The sequence below is a fragment of the Pteropus alecto genome, unplaced genomic scaffold (assembly GCF_000325575.1).
Source record: "Pteropus alecto unplaced genomic scaffold, ASM32557v1 scaffold86, whole genome shotgun sequence".
NCBI lineage: Eukaryota > Metazoa > Chordata > Mammalia > Chiroptera > Pteropodidae > Pteropus > Pteropus alecto.
This window is the reverse complement of record NW_006442109.1, coordinates 9,702,156-9,715,426: the sequence shown is the minus strand read 5'-3', so window position 1 is coordinate 9,715,426 and position 13,271 is coordinate 9,702,156. Positions and strand designations below refer to the sequence as shown.

Genomic DNA, 13,271 nt, shown 5'->3' with positions numbered 1-13,271 from the left:
TTCTTGAGTATTCAGTACTGTGTACACAACCTGCAGCCTTTAGTTTTCATTTGTGATATTGGGTAGTATTCTGAGCCTTTATAAGTTATAATCTTACACTATTCTCAGTAAATATGCTTTTTAGCTTTATAAAACTCTTGATTGTGTTTTATCTTTCATGATGTCAAGCTCCAGCCCTTGAGATTGTTGGTAGGAGGATCTTTTCTGAATGAGTCTTAATAATCTCTAACTAGTAAAAATATATTCTTGTTTAACCATTTTATTAAATGGGAATAGCTTCTGATTATCCACTAAGCCTTGTGAACTGACAAGTTGAAAGGTTTTAATTTGACTTAAGTATGAGGATTATGTACAAGCCTTTGAAAGTATGAAGGAGAAATTTTAAACTTATACCATTGAATGCATTCAATAAGCTATTTTTTAGCATCTGTATTTTATAACAATCCTGCTGCTGCTTTACTAGTTAGGTCACAAGGTTATGTTTTAAAAGGTCCTAAAACAGACTCACTCAGAGTACTGTTTGATTACTTCCATCATAGGTGACTACTTCTACTAGTGGAAAACTATTCGTTGTACTTATGTATAGTAGGTGGCCCATATACTTGCCTTTATTTCATTCCATAGACTTATTTGTGTCTCTGGAGCTGAGCACAAGCTGTAATAGTTGTCTTTCAGTCCAAATCTTTGTGAAAGCAGGAAAATTCTCTATACTGAAGTTGATGAGATTTTTTCAATAATTTTTGGACATGAATTACGAATATGTTGCTCCCATTCACTACTTTAAAGGAAGAGACTCTTGTTATAAATTTGATAGAACTTTTTAACTTTAAGCATCAATTGGGATAATTTTCACTTCTCCGGCTGTTTAAAGTGACCACACAAAACATAAATTAGTTCTACCCTTACACCTAAGGTATAGATTATAGACACATTTTTGGTTTGCAGCACAACAGTAGGGACTCCTATAAATTAGTTTGAGAAATTAATTTTATTTTGTACAAGGTATGATCCCTCTGCACAGTGAATAAATATATTACAAATCTGGATTGTTTAAAAAAGTATTGCCATTTCATAGTCTCACTTATGCTATTGTACAATAATTATTTCCTTTATTCATTCGCATTATATGCACATCACTTGTTGCGAAAACTTAGTTTCTGTAAAATAATTGAACAGATCTTTCCAAGTTGCCAATAAACTGCACAGTGCCCATGTTTAGGTTGACCATGACCCTATTTGTGACGGTGCTAGACAAGTTCCTAACAGTTGCTCTGTAAGATTGAAATGTTGTTTACCAGTAATTCTTAGATATGTGAAGACAGCTGTTGTCACCAGAGATTAATCACACCCTCTGTCTTTCCCTTTTCCTGTGTTGTCTGATTTGATTTGTGATACATTTCTTTAAAAATCAGAATGCTAGAGCTGAAAGGTTTAGTGTTCCCTTATCCCTCTGTGCTTCTCCCCCGCCCCCTTTTTTTTTACACATGGAAGGGGAAAAGCCCAGATAGGGCAAGCAATACTCGATCTCTTGACCCAGTGCTTTAGCAATTCCACCATGCCACCTCTTGCTCAATTTTGCCCAGAAGATAGTCGGCAAAAAAGAGGTGAAACTTGAAACTTGAGTGATGCTGCTTGTTTGCAGTTCGCCAGGCAGCCATTACTGTACATGCAGGGTAAGGGGAGAAGATAAAACCTGGGAGTGAGATGAAGTTTCTCTTTGCTGATCTGACTTCGCCACGATTCTTGATCCTTGCTTCACAAAGATAATTGAGCACTTGCTGCCCTGAAGTACTGAGGTAAGTCTCTCATCTATATTTCTTTCTCCGTATGTATGAGAAATATTTACTTGGGTCTACAAAGTAATTTTCTAGTATTTATATTTTAATAAGGCTTTTTTTGGAAAGTAAATTTGCTATTGCTGATCACTTGCTCCCATGCACACATGCAGCATTCATGTAAGTATTAGATATTTTTTCCCTAACAGTAACATTTGCTTAAGCCTTGAGTGAAGTGGGGAAGGGGGTGTTTACTCCTTTTTTTTTCTTGCTTTTGCTGGTTATTGCCCAAATAATGGGTTCCATGGCACACTTCCAATTTGTATCAAGGGCTTCAGAACTCCCACATTCCTGTAGCAGCTATTCCAGCTTTGTAGTCATTTAGTTCCTCTTCTATATACTTTTTTGGAAGTATTTTTACTGGTTGGACTGTTAACAGAATGGAGTGGTGTGTAGGTGGCCAGCAGTTTCCTCGGTTTGCCCTTTTGGTCTTTTAATTCTTGTGAGAAGGTCCTCTTTCAGGCTTGGGAGTTGGCTCCATCTTTGACTCATCTGAGCCTGAGTTTACCTGTGTTCATTAGTATTGGAAGGCATAGACACATCTGAATAGTGGGATCTGGAGCATTAGCTCATTGTAATTCAGTTTTGATTATCTCAGTAGGTAGTGGTTTTAAGGTAGGAGGTACAAGCACTTCATATCCTTATGTGCTGTTTACTATAAGGTTTTTACATCATGTTACAGCAGCCAATTACAGTCCATTCTTTCATCATTTCAATTTAGTTCCATCAAAAAGTATAATGTACTTTAATTTAAACTTGCTATGTTCACTTTTGTCTAATTTCATCTACACTTTTAGGTTCCATAGTACATCAAGCTCAAGATTTATGGAAAAAAAAAATGCTTGAAAGCAAGTATTCTAAGTCAAGGAATGCCAACCAAATAAATTTAGAAGGCCAAATAGCCATTTTTAGAGACACTTAATTCTTAACAGTCTGACTGCCTGCTTGCTTAAAGCAGCATCTCAGAATCTTCTTTCCCATGGAGTGACTCAGGTGTTAGGTACACTAATGAGATATGACAAGGCCAGGACTGACTTGCAGTGTTCTGGAACTTCGAATTGGCAAGATTGGGTAAAGCTGTCCTAGAAATACTGTGGTAGACTGAAAGAGGCTGCTACACTTTGGAAACTTTTCTTCCCCTCCTACTACCAGCAGGGGCAGAAGAGGCAAAATTAATTTGTATTTATTAAAGTTATTTTAAAAAATTGAAGTTGTCAGCATTAGACTATATACTAAACTCTGTAATCTTGGTTGGTGTAATTTGATGGACCAGACATATATGTACAGGTACTTGATGAACAATATTAGCACAGTTTGTGTCTATGCATTAATTATCTTAGGTAATCAAACGGATGTTGATGGTTACAGCAACCAAAAGTACATAATACATTTCAGGTGTTTTAAAGTAATCCTCCTCCCTCCCCAGTCCCCATTTCCCTCTTAGGAAGGTTTGTAAAACCTATTCTACATGCTTTCTAAGCATTATGTTTTAGATAATTAAGTATATAAATAAATATATTTAGCTATATTTAGCTCATGTTGATAATAAGTAGCTGTATCCTAAATGTTTTAAAAGATTGTATAATCCAGGGCATTTGGGATTGGGGGTGGATGGGTGATAGGATTTGCCTTTGTGAACAGACCTTTTGAACAATTACCCCAGTCTCATTTGGAAGCTCTTCTTTAGTTCCAGGTGAAAGTAATAACTAACACGCAGCTGGAGTCAGTCTGTACCATTATTTCAAGTCAAGGGATTGTCTTCTTTCAGAGTCAGAGAATATTCAGCAGAGCACATTGCAAGAGAGAAGCTTATCCCTCTTAAGACTGATTGTCCTGGGAGGGCCCATTGGCAGGGCTCTGTCTTACTGGGAGGAGGTCATAATGACCAGGAATATGGCTGTTCCTAGGTAGGTCGTATGGATTCTGGATATAGCTGGAGTTATGACCGCGACCTTCTTGGACCACACTGACTGTGGGCTCTAAGGAATATAGTGAAAAATGAGTTCAGAGAACAGATTAGCTTTGGTTGCTTTGTTGTGGGAAAGAGAATTCTATTTAACTGGGTGGGGAAAGAAGCCAGGGATTTGTAAATCTGTGATAAATATGTGAGGGTTAGGACTGAGACATGCTCAAGAGATGAAAAATGGGAGTGTGCTGTGAGAATCCCAAGCTCTGGTCAAAACCAAGAGATTTAGAATATCCCAGAGGTGTAGGGGGTCTTATCAGTGAGCCAAGGGACAAACTAGGAGAAAGTAGGAGAAGGCGACTTAGAAAGTTAATGTCTGTTAATTGTTTTCTTTTTTAAACTGGGATTTATATCAATTGAAGTGTGTGTGTACCCACGCCCAGTATTTCTGCTTCATATTAGTCCTGGTGGATTTGTTTGTTTGTTTGTTTGTTTTTTTAAAGCAGAGTTGGCACAAGAATTTGATTTCCTGCATGAGGGAGGAGGGCAGTCCTGGGGAAGAAAGTTCACCTCGATTCCTTAAAAAGGAATAAAAGGTGTGTTTTCAAGACGGTAAGTGGAGAAAGGGATTGCTTTTACTTTAGATGCTGCACTTTTGCCCTGATCTTACTAAGTTACTTATTTGAGACACCTACCAACTTCATATATATTTTTATTAGATGTCGACAAGGATGGCACATCTGTGTACGGAGACCCTCTGTGCACAGGTGACTTCATTTCTACATAGCTGCTTTCTGGAAGCTTGCAGGTGAGGATGGGTGGGTCCTTAATTGTGGCGTAAGGGTTTTCACTGCTATTCAGGGAACAAGTGCTAGAACTGCACACGGATTCTTTCATGTAATCTGCAAGGCAAGAGAAATTTCTTAGGACAAGCAAGGACATAAGACTTAATTTAAATACCAGAAGCAGACTGCAGTCAAATTCATGCGCTTTCATGATCCTGGAGCTGTAAAAGCCTGTGGTAGTTGAAGATTTACTTCTTAAGTAATGTAGAGTACTTTAATGGGTAGGCAGAGTTCTTTTTCTAAAGAAATTTGTTTTTGGAGGGATAGGAACATTTTTGTTTTTAGTAGTCAGGTATAGCACCAGAAAGACTATTTCAAGATATTTATAATGGCTTTTACAGCAATTTAATTTTTATGAAATCCTGAAAGGATAGTTGATAGTTTGCATTTTATAGGATGAAGGCCCAGAGAGATGAAGAGATGAAGTGGTTAAGGTCACACAGCTCAGTATAGCAGTGCCAAGACTTTAATCCATGCCTTGGGACTCCTTGGCCTGTGTGTTTTCTGCGATATCATCCTTCTAAATTCTTTTTGATGACTAAGAAGCTTAAGTTCAGAAGAAGAGGTTGGGGGGGCGGGGGTGGGTTGGCACAGGTGTAAGCAATTTGGCAACCTTACAGCAACAAACTAGCTGCATCCCTGCTCTTGGGAAGCTCGTGATCAGAGGTGGTGGCATACAGAAGTGTAACAGCTGTCAGAAGCACCTGGATCTCAAGCTAGCCTTCAGAAAATTCCTGTTTTCTAGCAAGCCTGCAGTGTATCCTCTTGGGTCATTTACCCCAGTTCTCGTGAATGTTAAACAAAATCTCTTTAGTAGTAACTTTTCTGATACTAGGAGAACGCACGCTTCCTCTCCTGCCACCTCTCAGGCATGTTCATCCCCAAAACTTCAGAGTATGTTAGGGTACAAAAGGATGCAAGCTAGTTTCTAAAAATATTAAGCCAGGTAACCGTAGCTCCACTGGAGAAAGTCCTCTTGTGGCTGAGAGGCACAAGTGACTGAAAGGATAGCCCTCCCTTCAACTCTACATCATTCCTCTTTTGGAGAAGATCACTGCCTCCTGTAGATTGTCCCAAGTGAGTCAAGACTTTATTACTCTTACTCTTTGTGTAATCTGGCAGCTCTGGCCCTCATCTGTCTGTGAGGCCGTGCCTGCCAGGGGGTCTAGAAACAACACTTGAGTTGCAGGGACTTGATAGTCAAGAGTGATCTCAGTCGACTCTCAGCTCTAAATTTCTACGAGGAGTAGCAGAAGGTGCTATTATTGGATGATCTTTCACTAGAACCACCACGAATTTATGCTTTCTGCTTCTAACTTGTGAGATTAATGGAAATGTGAAAAAGTGAAAGTGATAACTCAAAGGGTGACTAGATGTACCTTGGTCCAATGAGAGCAGAACAGAACACTCCATGTGGCTAAAGTAGTTGAGGTGTATTTGTGTTACGAGTAGTCTTTTCTCTAACAGGTGACTGGTTGGGAGGGGATTTACTTTTCCATTAGTGTCAAGTTATTGATGTCTGTTTCAGCAGGTAAAATTTCTTCAAATCTTGTACAAAAGTACTTTGACTCATTAGTTCCTTCAAATCTTTATAATAGCCTCCGGTGTAGGTAGAGTAATACTATTATTCCCTCCTCCCTTTATTGCTTAGGAAATGGAGGCTTAAAGTGGGAAAGTGACTTCCCCAGAGCCACACTGCTCATCAGTAGCAAAGCAAGCTCTAGAACCAGGGCCAGAATACTTTTCCATCACAACTTAGTCCACAGTGGAGCGGGACGTTGGCTTGGTCCCCTCTTAGATTGTCGCCTCTTTCTAGTAGAAACCCTGGAGAGGAGATAATATTCTTGCTACACAATGAGCAGTCCCAGGCAGCCCCAGCAAGGACTAAAGGGAGGCTGGATCACCCCAGCTGCTGGTGAGGCTCACATGGGGGAAAGGTGGTTGCGAGTCTTGGGTCACAGCCTGCCCTGAGTGAAGTAGATTTGCCTCTAGTAAGTACTTTGTTTATTCGAACACAGGAGTGGGGATAAGTCCAGGAACCTTAGTAGCAATGGCTTGTTGGTCCCAGTTTGGGTGTTCTGAACTTACTAGCCAGGGAGCAGTATGACTCAGCTGCTTGTTTTGAAGCTGAGGCCTGGAATTGCTTGAAGAAGGGCTATCTCCTGAAAAGTCCTAACACTTTCACCTCCTCTCCTCCCAGCTACATCCTTTGACTTTGGCAGCTGCCTCAGCTGTATATTTTCTGAAACTTAATGAATAGCGATAGCTCACTTTGGCACATATAGCTAGTCTTTCTGGTTAGGTTTTTTGAAAGTTGTTACATCTCTGAAGGAGGCTGGGCAGGAAGGACTAGTATTAATACTTTAGAAATGAGGAAACTGAAGCTCCTAAAGTTTGCTTAATATTAGTAAGTAGTTAAGACTCAACCCCTGTCTTCTGATACCCAATTAAGGTATTTTTCCCTCACATCTTGTTACCCTGTGCTCTTCTCCATCCCTAAGTGTAAACTACAGCAGCTTCACCTTACCTTCAACTAGGAACACCTTTTATCTGAGGCCCCGCTGAGAGGCAGAAACTCTAAGCTTTTTGTAGATATCCTGTGACTGATTGATTCAGTTATGGCAGAGGGAGAGCCTTGACTTTAACTCAATGCCTAAAAGAGCCTCAGCCAGCCAACAGTGTCTCTCCTTATTTCCACCAGAAAAGTCAGTGCTGCTTCCAACTTTTGGGGATTTTTTTGTTCTGCAGCAGGGAATGCACCTAAATGGATAAAAGAGAAGTTGGTATTGTGGGGGAGGGGATTAGTGTCAGGGAGAAGCTGTATCATCTGCAAAGGAGCCAGTGGTAAACACAAAGGATGGAGGAGTGTTGAGGTGTTGGGGGGAGAAAGTTGAATTATGGAATAATCTGGACTTATTTCTGGGAACTGCAAGTTGGGGAAGGGGTAGGCAGGCTGGAAAACTACTTCAGGAAGCTACACTTTTCTCCAGCTTAGTCATCTACCTGCTTGCCCAGAAGGAGGGAGAAGTGGGACTAGGGCAGGGTAAGGGTGAAGAATTACCAGCTGCTCTAAGATACTTCCTCATTCTTTTAGAGCTCCACCCTACCCCCACGCCAGTCCCTGCACTGGGGCATTGTGCAAGGAAAGGGGAAGCATCAACCAAGGCTACCCAAGCTCTGGTGAGTCACTCCTCCTTGATCTGTAATTAGCATTAATACTAAAGGCTTAGTTAGCCCTATAATGCCCTGACATTGGCTCTCAACTAGTTGCTATCTCCCCAAAATGACATAGCCATATACTATCAGAAGGGGCCTCTGAAACGAGCTAATGTAAACATCTTCATTTTATAAAAGGAAGCAGCAAATGCAGAGGGGGAAGTGACTTTCCAAGGCCACCTTGTGTGTGGGATCTGAACTTACCCAGGCCTATGGGTTCACACTAACATCTAGTTAAGGCCAGTATTTCACTGTTGAGGAAAACCTAGGCACTGACCATTGCTTACTTCTTAGCTGACTACTACTGTTAGAAGGCTACATTGCCTTTTCCTGGGCCCTAAGTTAGTATCCTTCTCTTGACTGGGGGACAAAGATATGGGGGAGAAGGGGAGATCTCGGGGTCAAAAAGAGAACCACATTAGCTAAAAAAGTTTTCAGACTGTCAATGGGCTCCTAACTACCTTGGAACCTAAGGTGACTACGAGAAGAGATTTGGTTAGATTTCCAAGGAGCATACAGGTGGGGAGAGTGGAAGCAACAGTGGGACCCAGGATTTCAGGATCATAAAGGTGATGGAGAGGTCTGAGGACAATTTCTTCTACAGCAGTTAGGAATGCCTGATAAGAGATTGAACATGAGGCAGTTTGTTGCAGGATCATTGTACTGAGGGGGAGAAAGGGAGACAAATGATGAAGAGCTAAAATGAGGTTAGCACAGCAGTGCGAGTAGTCTCACATGACCTCTGGGATGACAGTGAGTGGAAGTCTTCAGTAAGTAACAGCTGAAAGGGAGCATCGACTTAATGACTTTTAGCATGTCAAAGCTGGAAAGGGCTTTAGGCGGTCCTAGTACAACCCTGTCCCAGTAGAGGAAGAAATCTGGATCCCAGAAAACACTTAGCACCACACAGCAAGAAAACTAGGACTAGAACCCAAATCTTTTAACTCCCAGACCACGGCTCTTTCCTATTAAGTTCAGAGAACACTTAGACTCTCCACTCTTAGTGGTTCTGACTGGCCCAGTAGTTTTAGGAAGTAATCTCATTCCTTGTACAAACTAGTTTATTAAGTGTTTATTTGGGAGCTCAGCTGGTTATTGGAGTTTATTCCATGTCTTTGATAAGTACTTCTGTAAAGTTTTGAAATGTGACATTCCATTTTCCCTCTTTTTGAATTCTCTTGTTCTGATGTGTTGGTTCCCAACACCTGTTGGTACATTTGCCTATACAGCCTTCTTTTCTGATTGGCTACAGTTATTCTTTAATTATTTACAGAGTCATGAAACAAAATCTGCATTCAAAAAGGCTCAAATGTATAATTCCACAAAAGAGGAATGAATGACACTAAGGTAGAGACAATGCTCTCCTTAGCTTTGTGTTACATTTATGGTTGTGAGTCTGAAAGTAGCTACTCTAATCACAATGTGCAGGACCACGAAGTGCATAGGAAAATTGTGTTCTCATTTATTGAGGTGTCTAGGCCTGTCTGAGCTTATTTACAATTGAGTTGTGCATATTCTCAGAGCTGGAATATTTTTCTTAATATTTCTGCCAAATCCCCATGCCTCTTTTGAGACAGAAACTGAGGTCCCAAGTCAATGCTAAAGAGTAGAGCTGTCTTTTCTGTATTTAGCCTTACCTACTCTAATGGTGCTTGCTTTCATTTGGATGGTTTAAGTCAAAACTCACAGAAACTTGCCAGAATGATGTTCCCAAGGGAATAGTGTCCTTTGGCTGCCTAGAAGCCTAGGGTGACCTCTTGTCTCAGGTCATTCTCTTGAGTGGTACACATCCTAACGTGCTGATAGAGACTTGCCCTTGTTCTCTCGCTCAGAACACAATTCTTACAATTCTTAACACCGCTACCCACCCCTAGTCCACCCCATTTCTAACAGCCACCCCACTAAGGGCTGTGGAAAACTAGCTCTCCTTCGTTAGGAAACGGTCGTGTCTGAAAGATCAGAGCAGTAATCCAGGAAAAATCTGGGTCAGTCTAGACCAGTGGTTTCTAAGTGTTAGTTGGGTGATATGCTGTATATAAGGATACCCTGAGGTACTCTGTGCAAATGCAGATTCCATGGCCCCAATCTAGATCTGCATCAGAATCTTGGGGTGATGGGGTGTGAACATCTGTATTTTTCAGCAAGCTTTCCAGGTGATTCTGGTACACAGCTAGGTTTAGGATATCAATTGAGATCTCTGCTGTCAGTCATCTCTTACTCGGTTTGGCTGAGACTCTTAAATGGACCTCAGACAAAAGGATAGCCCTATCGCATTGGTACAATCTTTTGTTGTTGTTGTTGTTGTTGTTTTTTAGGCAAGGCAAGCCTTCATTGACCTCACAGATTGCAAGGACCTTGTCAGCTTACAATCCCTTATTTTTTACACTTACAGTGCCTGGTCTTCCTAGGTGGTCTCCCATCCAAGTACTAACCAAGCCCAACCCTGCTTAGCTTCCAAGATCAGATGGGATTGGGCTTGTTCAAGGCGGCATGGCCGTAGACAAGGTACAATCTTTATGATATGCAAAAATGCTTCCCATCTATGATTTTATTGAATGCTTATGACAGCCTTGTTAGGCAATAAGACAGGCATAATTATCCCAACCTTGTAGATGAGGAAACTGGACCTTAGAGACCTCTAAGGTCACAGTTAATAAGTGACAGTAATAAGTAACATAGTTCCAAAGCTGCCTATTTCACATATTCTGTCATTTAAACCTAGGACCTAAGCCCAGGGGCAGGACCTGACCTTTCATCATGGCTTCACCCGTAGATTTCTTAGAAGAATGATCCGACTTGCAGTTCCCATGTGTTGGGATTGGTCCTGGCTTCCCTGTTCTTAGGGGCAGGGATCTCTTGAGGGAGAGATCTATTAGGGTATCATTTTCATTCCTTGTGCCCCAAAAAGCCAGCAGGTGCAAGGTGGCGTTCCTTACCAGTGCAATGACAGGAGGCCTCTGGGGCAGGTAGATTGACTTTATTTCAGATTTTTTAATCAATTTAACTCGTACTAATTGGTTGGATAATGACATTCTACATTTCCAAAGACATTTAGTTGGCATCTATAAAAAACCCACAGCATTTGCTAAGCAGGTGCAACTGAAATCGAAAGATGAATTCATTATAGTTGTTCTTCCTGGGCAAAGCTACCCAGCAGCCCCAGGTCTTGTGGTCTTTTAACTTTTTTGGGGGGTAGGGGAAGAGATGCACAGTTTTTCTCTGGTAGAATTCCTGGCCATTTCAGATCTGCACTCTTTATCTTCCTAAGCCCTTCTAATGGGACGTCAGGATTGGATACTCTACCTTTGAAGCCTTTGTCCATAATGTATGTGTTTTGACGTCTATCCATTCCACAAGCACCTGCAGAAAAATAGTATAAGAAAAATAAGGGGGTGAGGTTTATTTAGATTGCATGTGTTGTTAGCTTCTTTTTTTTCCTGCTTTTTTCTTCTTTTTTTTTTCTTTCTTTCTCCCCTACCCAGAAAATAGTTCTATAGTGCTAGAAAATTATTCTGCGTTTAATCTACTCAAAACCATTTTGACCATACAGGAATTCTTAAAAGGCTCATAAGTATTAATGGTGAACTACAGCGCCCCCTGGCATATTCAGCATTCCTCCTCTGTAACCTTCACTCTGAGGGGAACGTATTCCAGATGATCAAAGACAATTCTGATGCCACCTGCAGTCACTATAAGTGAAGTTCCAGGCTGTGAAAGTATAGCATATGAATCAGAACCAGTCTTAGCTCAGGGAAAGGGTGCATGATATTCCAAATCTAATTTTGATTGGATTTTAGAATAGTGTTGAAGACTGTTTCTTACCTCTCACCTCTGGTCCTGCCTCTCTTGGATTGAAACTCGACTGAAGGGACCCAGAGAGGGAGGTGGGCAAGTGGCTGAGGTTCTTGATTAATCTTTATAGGATGTGCAGTCATTCCCATCCAGTCAGTTTTTAGTTACCCATTCTTTTGAGTGGACCATTTGCACCTAATTGAGAGCTGTCTTTGAAAAGTATTACCAGTGTTTTTCAGTCTTAAGGATTTTTCTCTCTTTTGGCTGTCACAGTTTATCTTAGGCTCCCACAGTACATAGTCCTGAGCTCCAGCCATAGGCAGGACATACAGCCTCAGGGACCAAGCTCAGGTTCTTTGCTGCCGTTGATTCTAGAAAAGAAATTATCTGGCATTTTTAGTTTGGGACAGTAATGATACTGGCTCATTCAAAGCCTTTTTTTTTTTTTTTTTTTTAAACTGAGGACAGAATTCCAGGCGAGGCATGCAGCAAGTGCTTACTAAAATACGGTTTGGCTCCACTTACCAGTTTCTGACACTGAAGACCAACCCACTGCTGTTTAGATACCTCCCCATACCTTCCCACATAGAGTTCCCAAATTGAATTTATAGGAGTCTACTATCTGCCTGCCTTCCACACATTACTGAGTGATAGGGCAGAACCAGGTCCAAATTTTTCTCATTTGCTATTCTTCTAAAGGACCTATAGGTACCCGTGCCCTTCAGAAACATGACTGCAACAGTCTGTTCCTGGCATCAGTTCAGTACTTTATACCAGACAAGGGCTTCCTTTGCCTTCTCTGAGAGAGGGAGGCTAGGCTGTTAACTTTTCCCCTTTTCATAGAAAAGGAAGCAGGCCCAATGAGGGGCAGTGATTTGCCTGAGATCACACTAGCAAGCGAGAACCTGAGTTGCATCTAGAGCCCAGATCTCCTTAAGTATTGTCTCCCATTGGCCTGCCTGAGTATAAGTCAAAAGACTGTGTGGTAGCTCTGGCTATACTGGTTCAAGAGTGAGAGCTCAGAGGATGCTCCCATGTGGAAAGAGATACAGGGGGGTTGGGGGGCAGTTATTTGCTGGGGTTATTGAATGCCCTGCACACTGCCAGGGATTCCATAGCCAAGTGCACAGTCTCCTGGGCACAGGCTCAGGATCTTTGCAGCCCACGCCTACTCAACCAGCAGATAAATGTAGAATCTCCAGTCTTGTTAGTGTTATTTGACCCAGGGACCTGCAGGGGTTGGTAGAGCTGCATTTCCCTTGAGCTCTAGAAACCAGCTAGAGCCTGAACTCAGGCCCAGGTTGTCCAGTGTGCTAAGGTCCTGTCCTAAATGGGCTACTTTTAGGGAGGCCGCATTCTCTGTTCATTCATAGCACTCATCCCTATAGTACCTCCTTCTGTAACTCCTACACACATACTCCCATTGCAGAGCTGACTTTCCAAGTCTTTCTTGTAACTTGCCCAGGACACCAAGTTTGAACTTAATACATGAGCACAGAGGATGTTGGTTGACACATTCTGCTTCAACCTCTACAGATCTCTGCTTGACACCCCTACCCTAGGATCTATGAGAGTTTGGCCTGGGCCATGGGTGAGTCTAGGTTCTCTCTCTGGGTGACATTTGGGCTTTTTGGCCAGAGAGACAACTCTTTGTCATCCACACCCAGAGACCCCCCC

At 41.7% G+C, this 13,271-nt stretch overlaps 1 protein-coding gene and 1 pseudogene across 1 annotated transcript in view; both read right to left on the bottom strand.

Annotated features, from left to right (window-relative positions):
- Positions 1-13,271, bottom strand: part of MEGF11 (multiple EGF like domains 11) — a 325,200-nt gene continuing 311,929 nt past the window's right edge. The window contains exons 21-23 of the mRNA XM_006920242.3: positions 11,106-11,162; positions 4,437-4,643; positions 1-3,814 (exon numbers count right to left, since the gene is read on the bottom strand). Of these exons, the coding sequence (XP_006920304.1) occupies positions 3,654-3,814; positions 4,437-4,643; positions 11,106-11,162 (425 nt within the window). The 3' untranslated portion in view covers positions 1-3,653. The remainder of the gene's footprint in view (positions 3,815-4,436; positions 4,644-11,105; positions 11,163-13,271) is intronic.
- Positions 10,186-10,304, bottom strand: LOC112469639 (annotated as a pseudogene).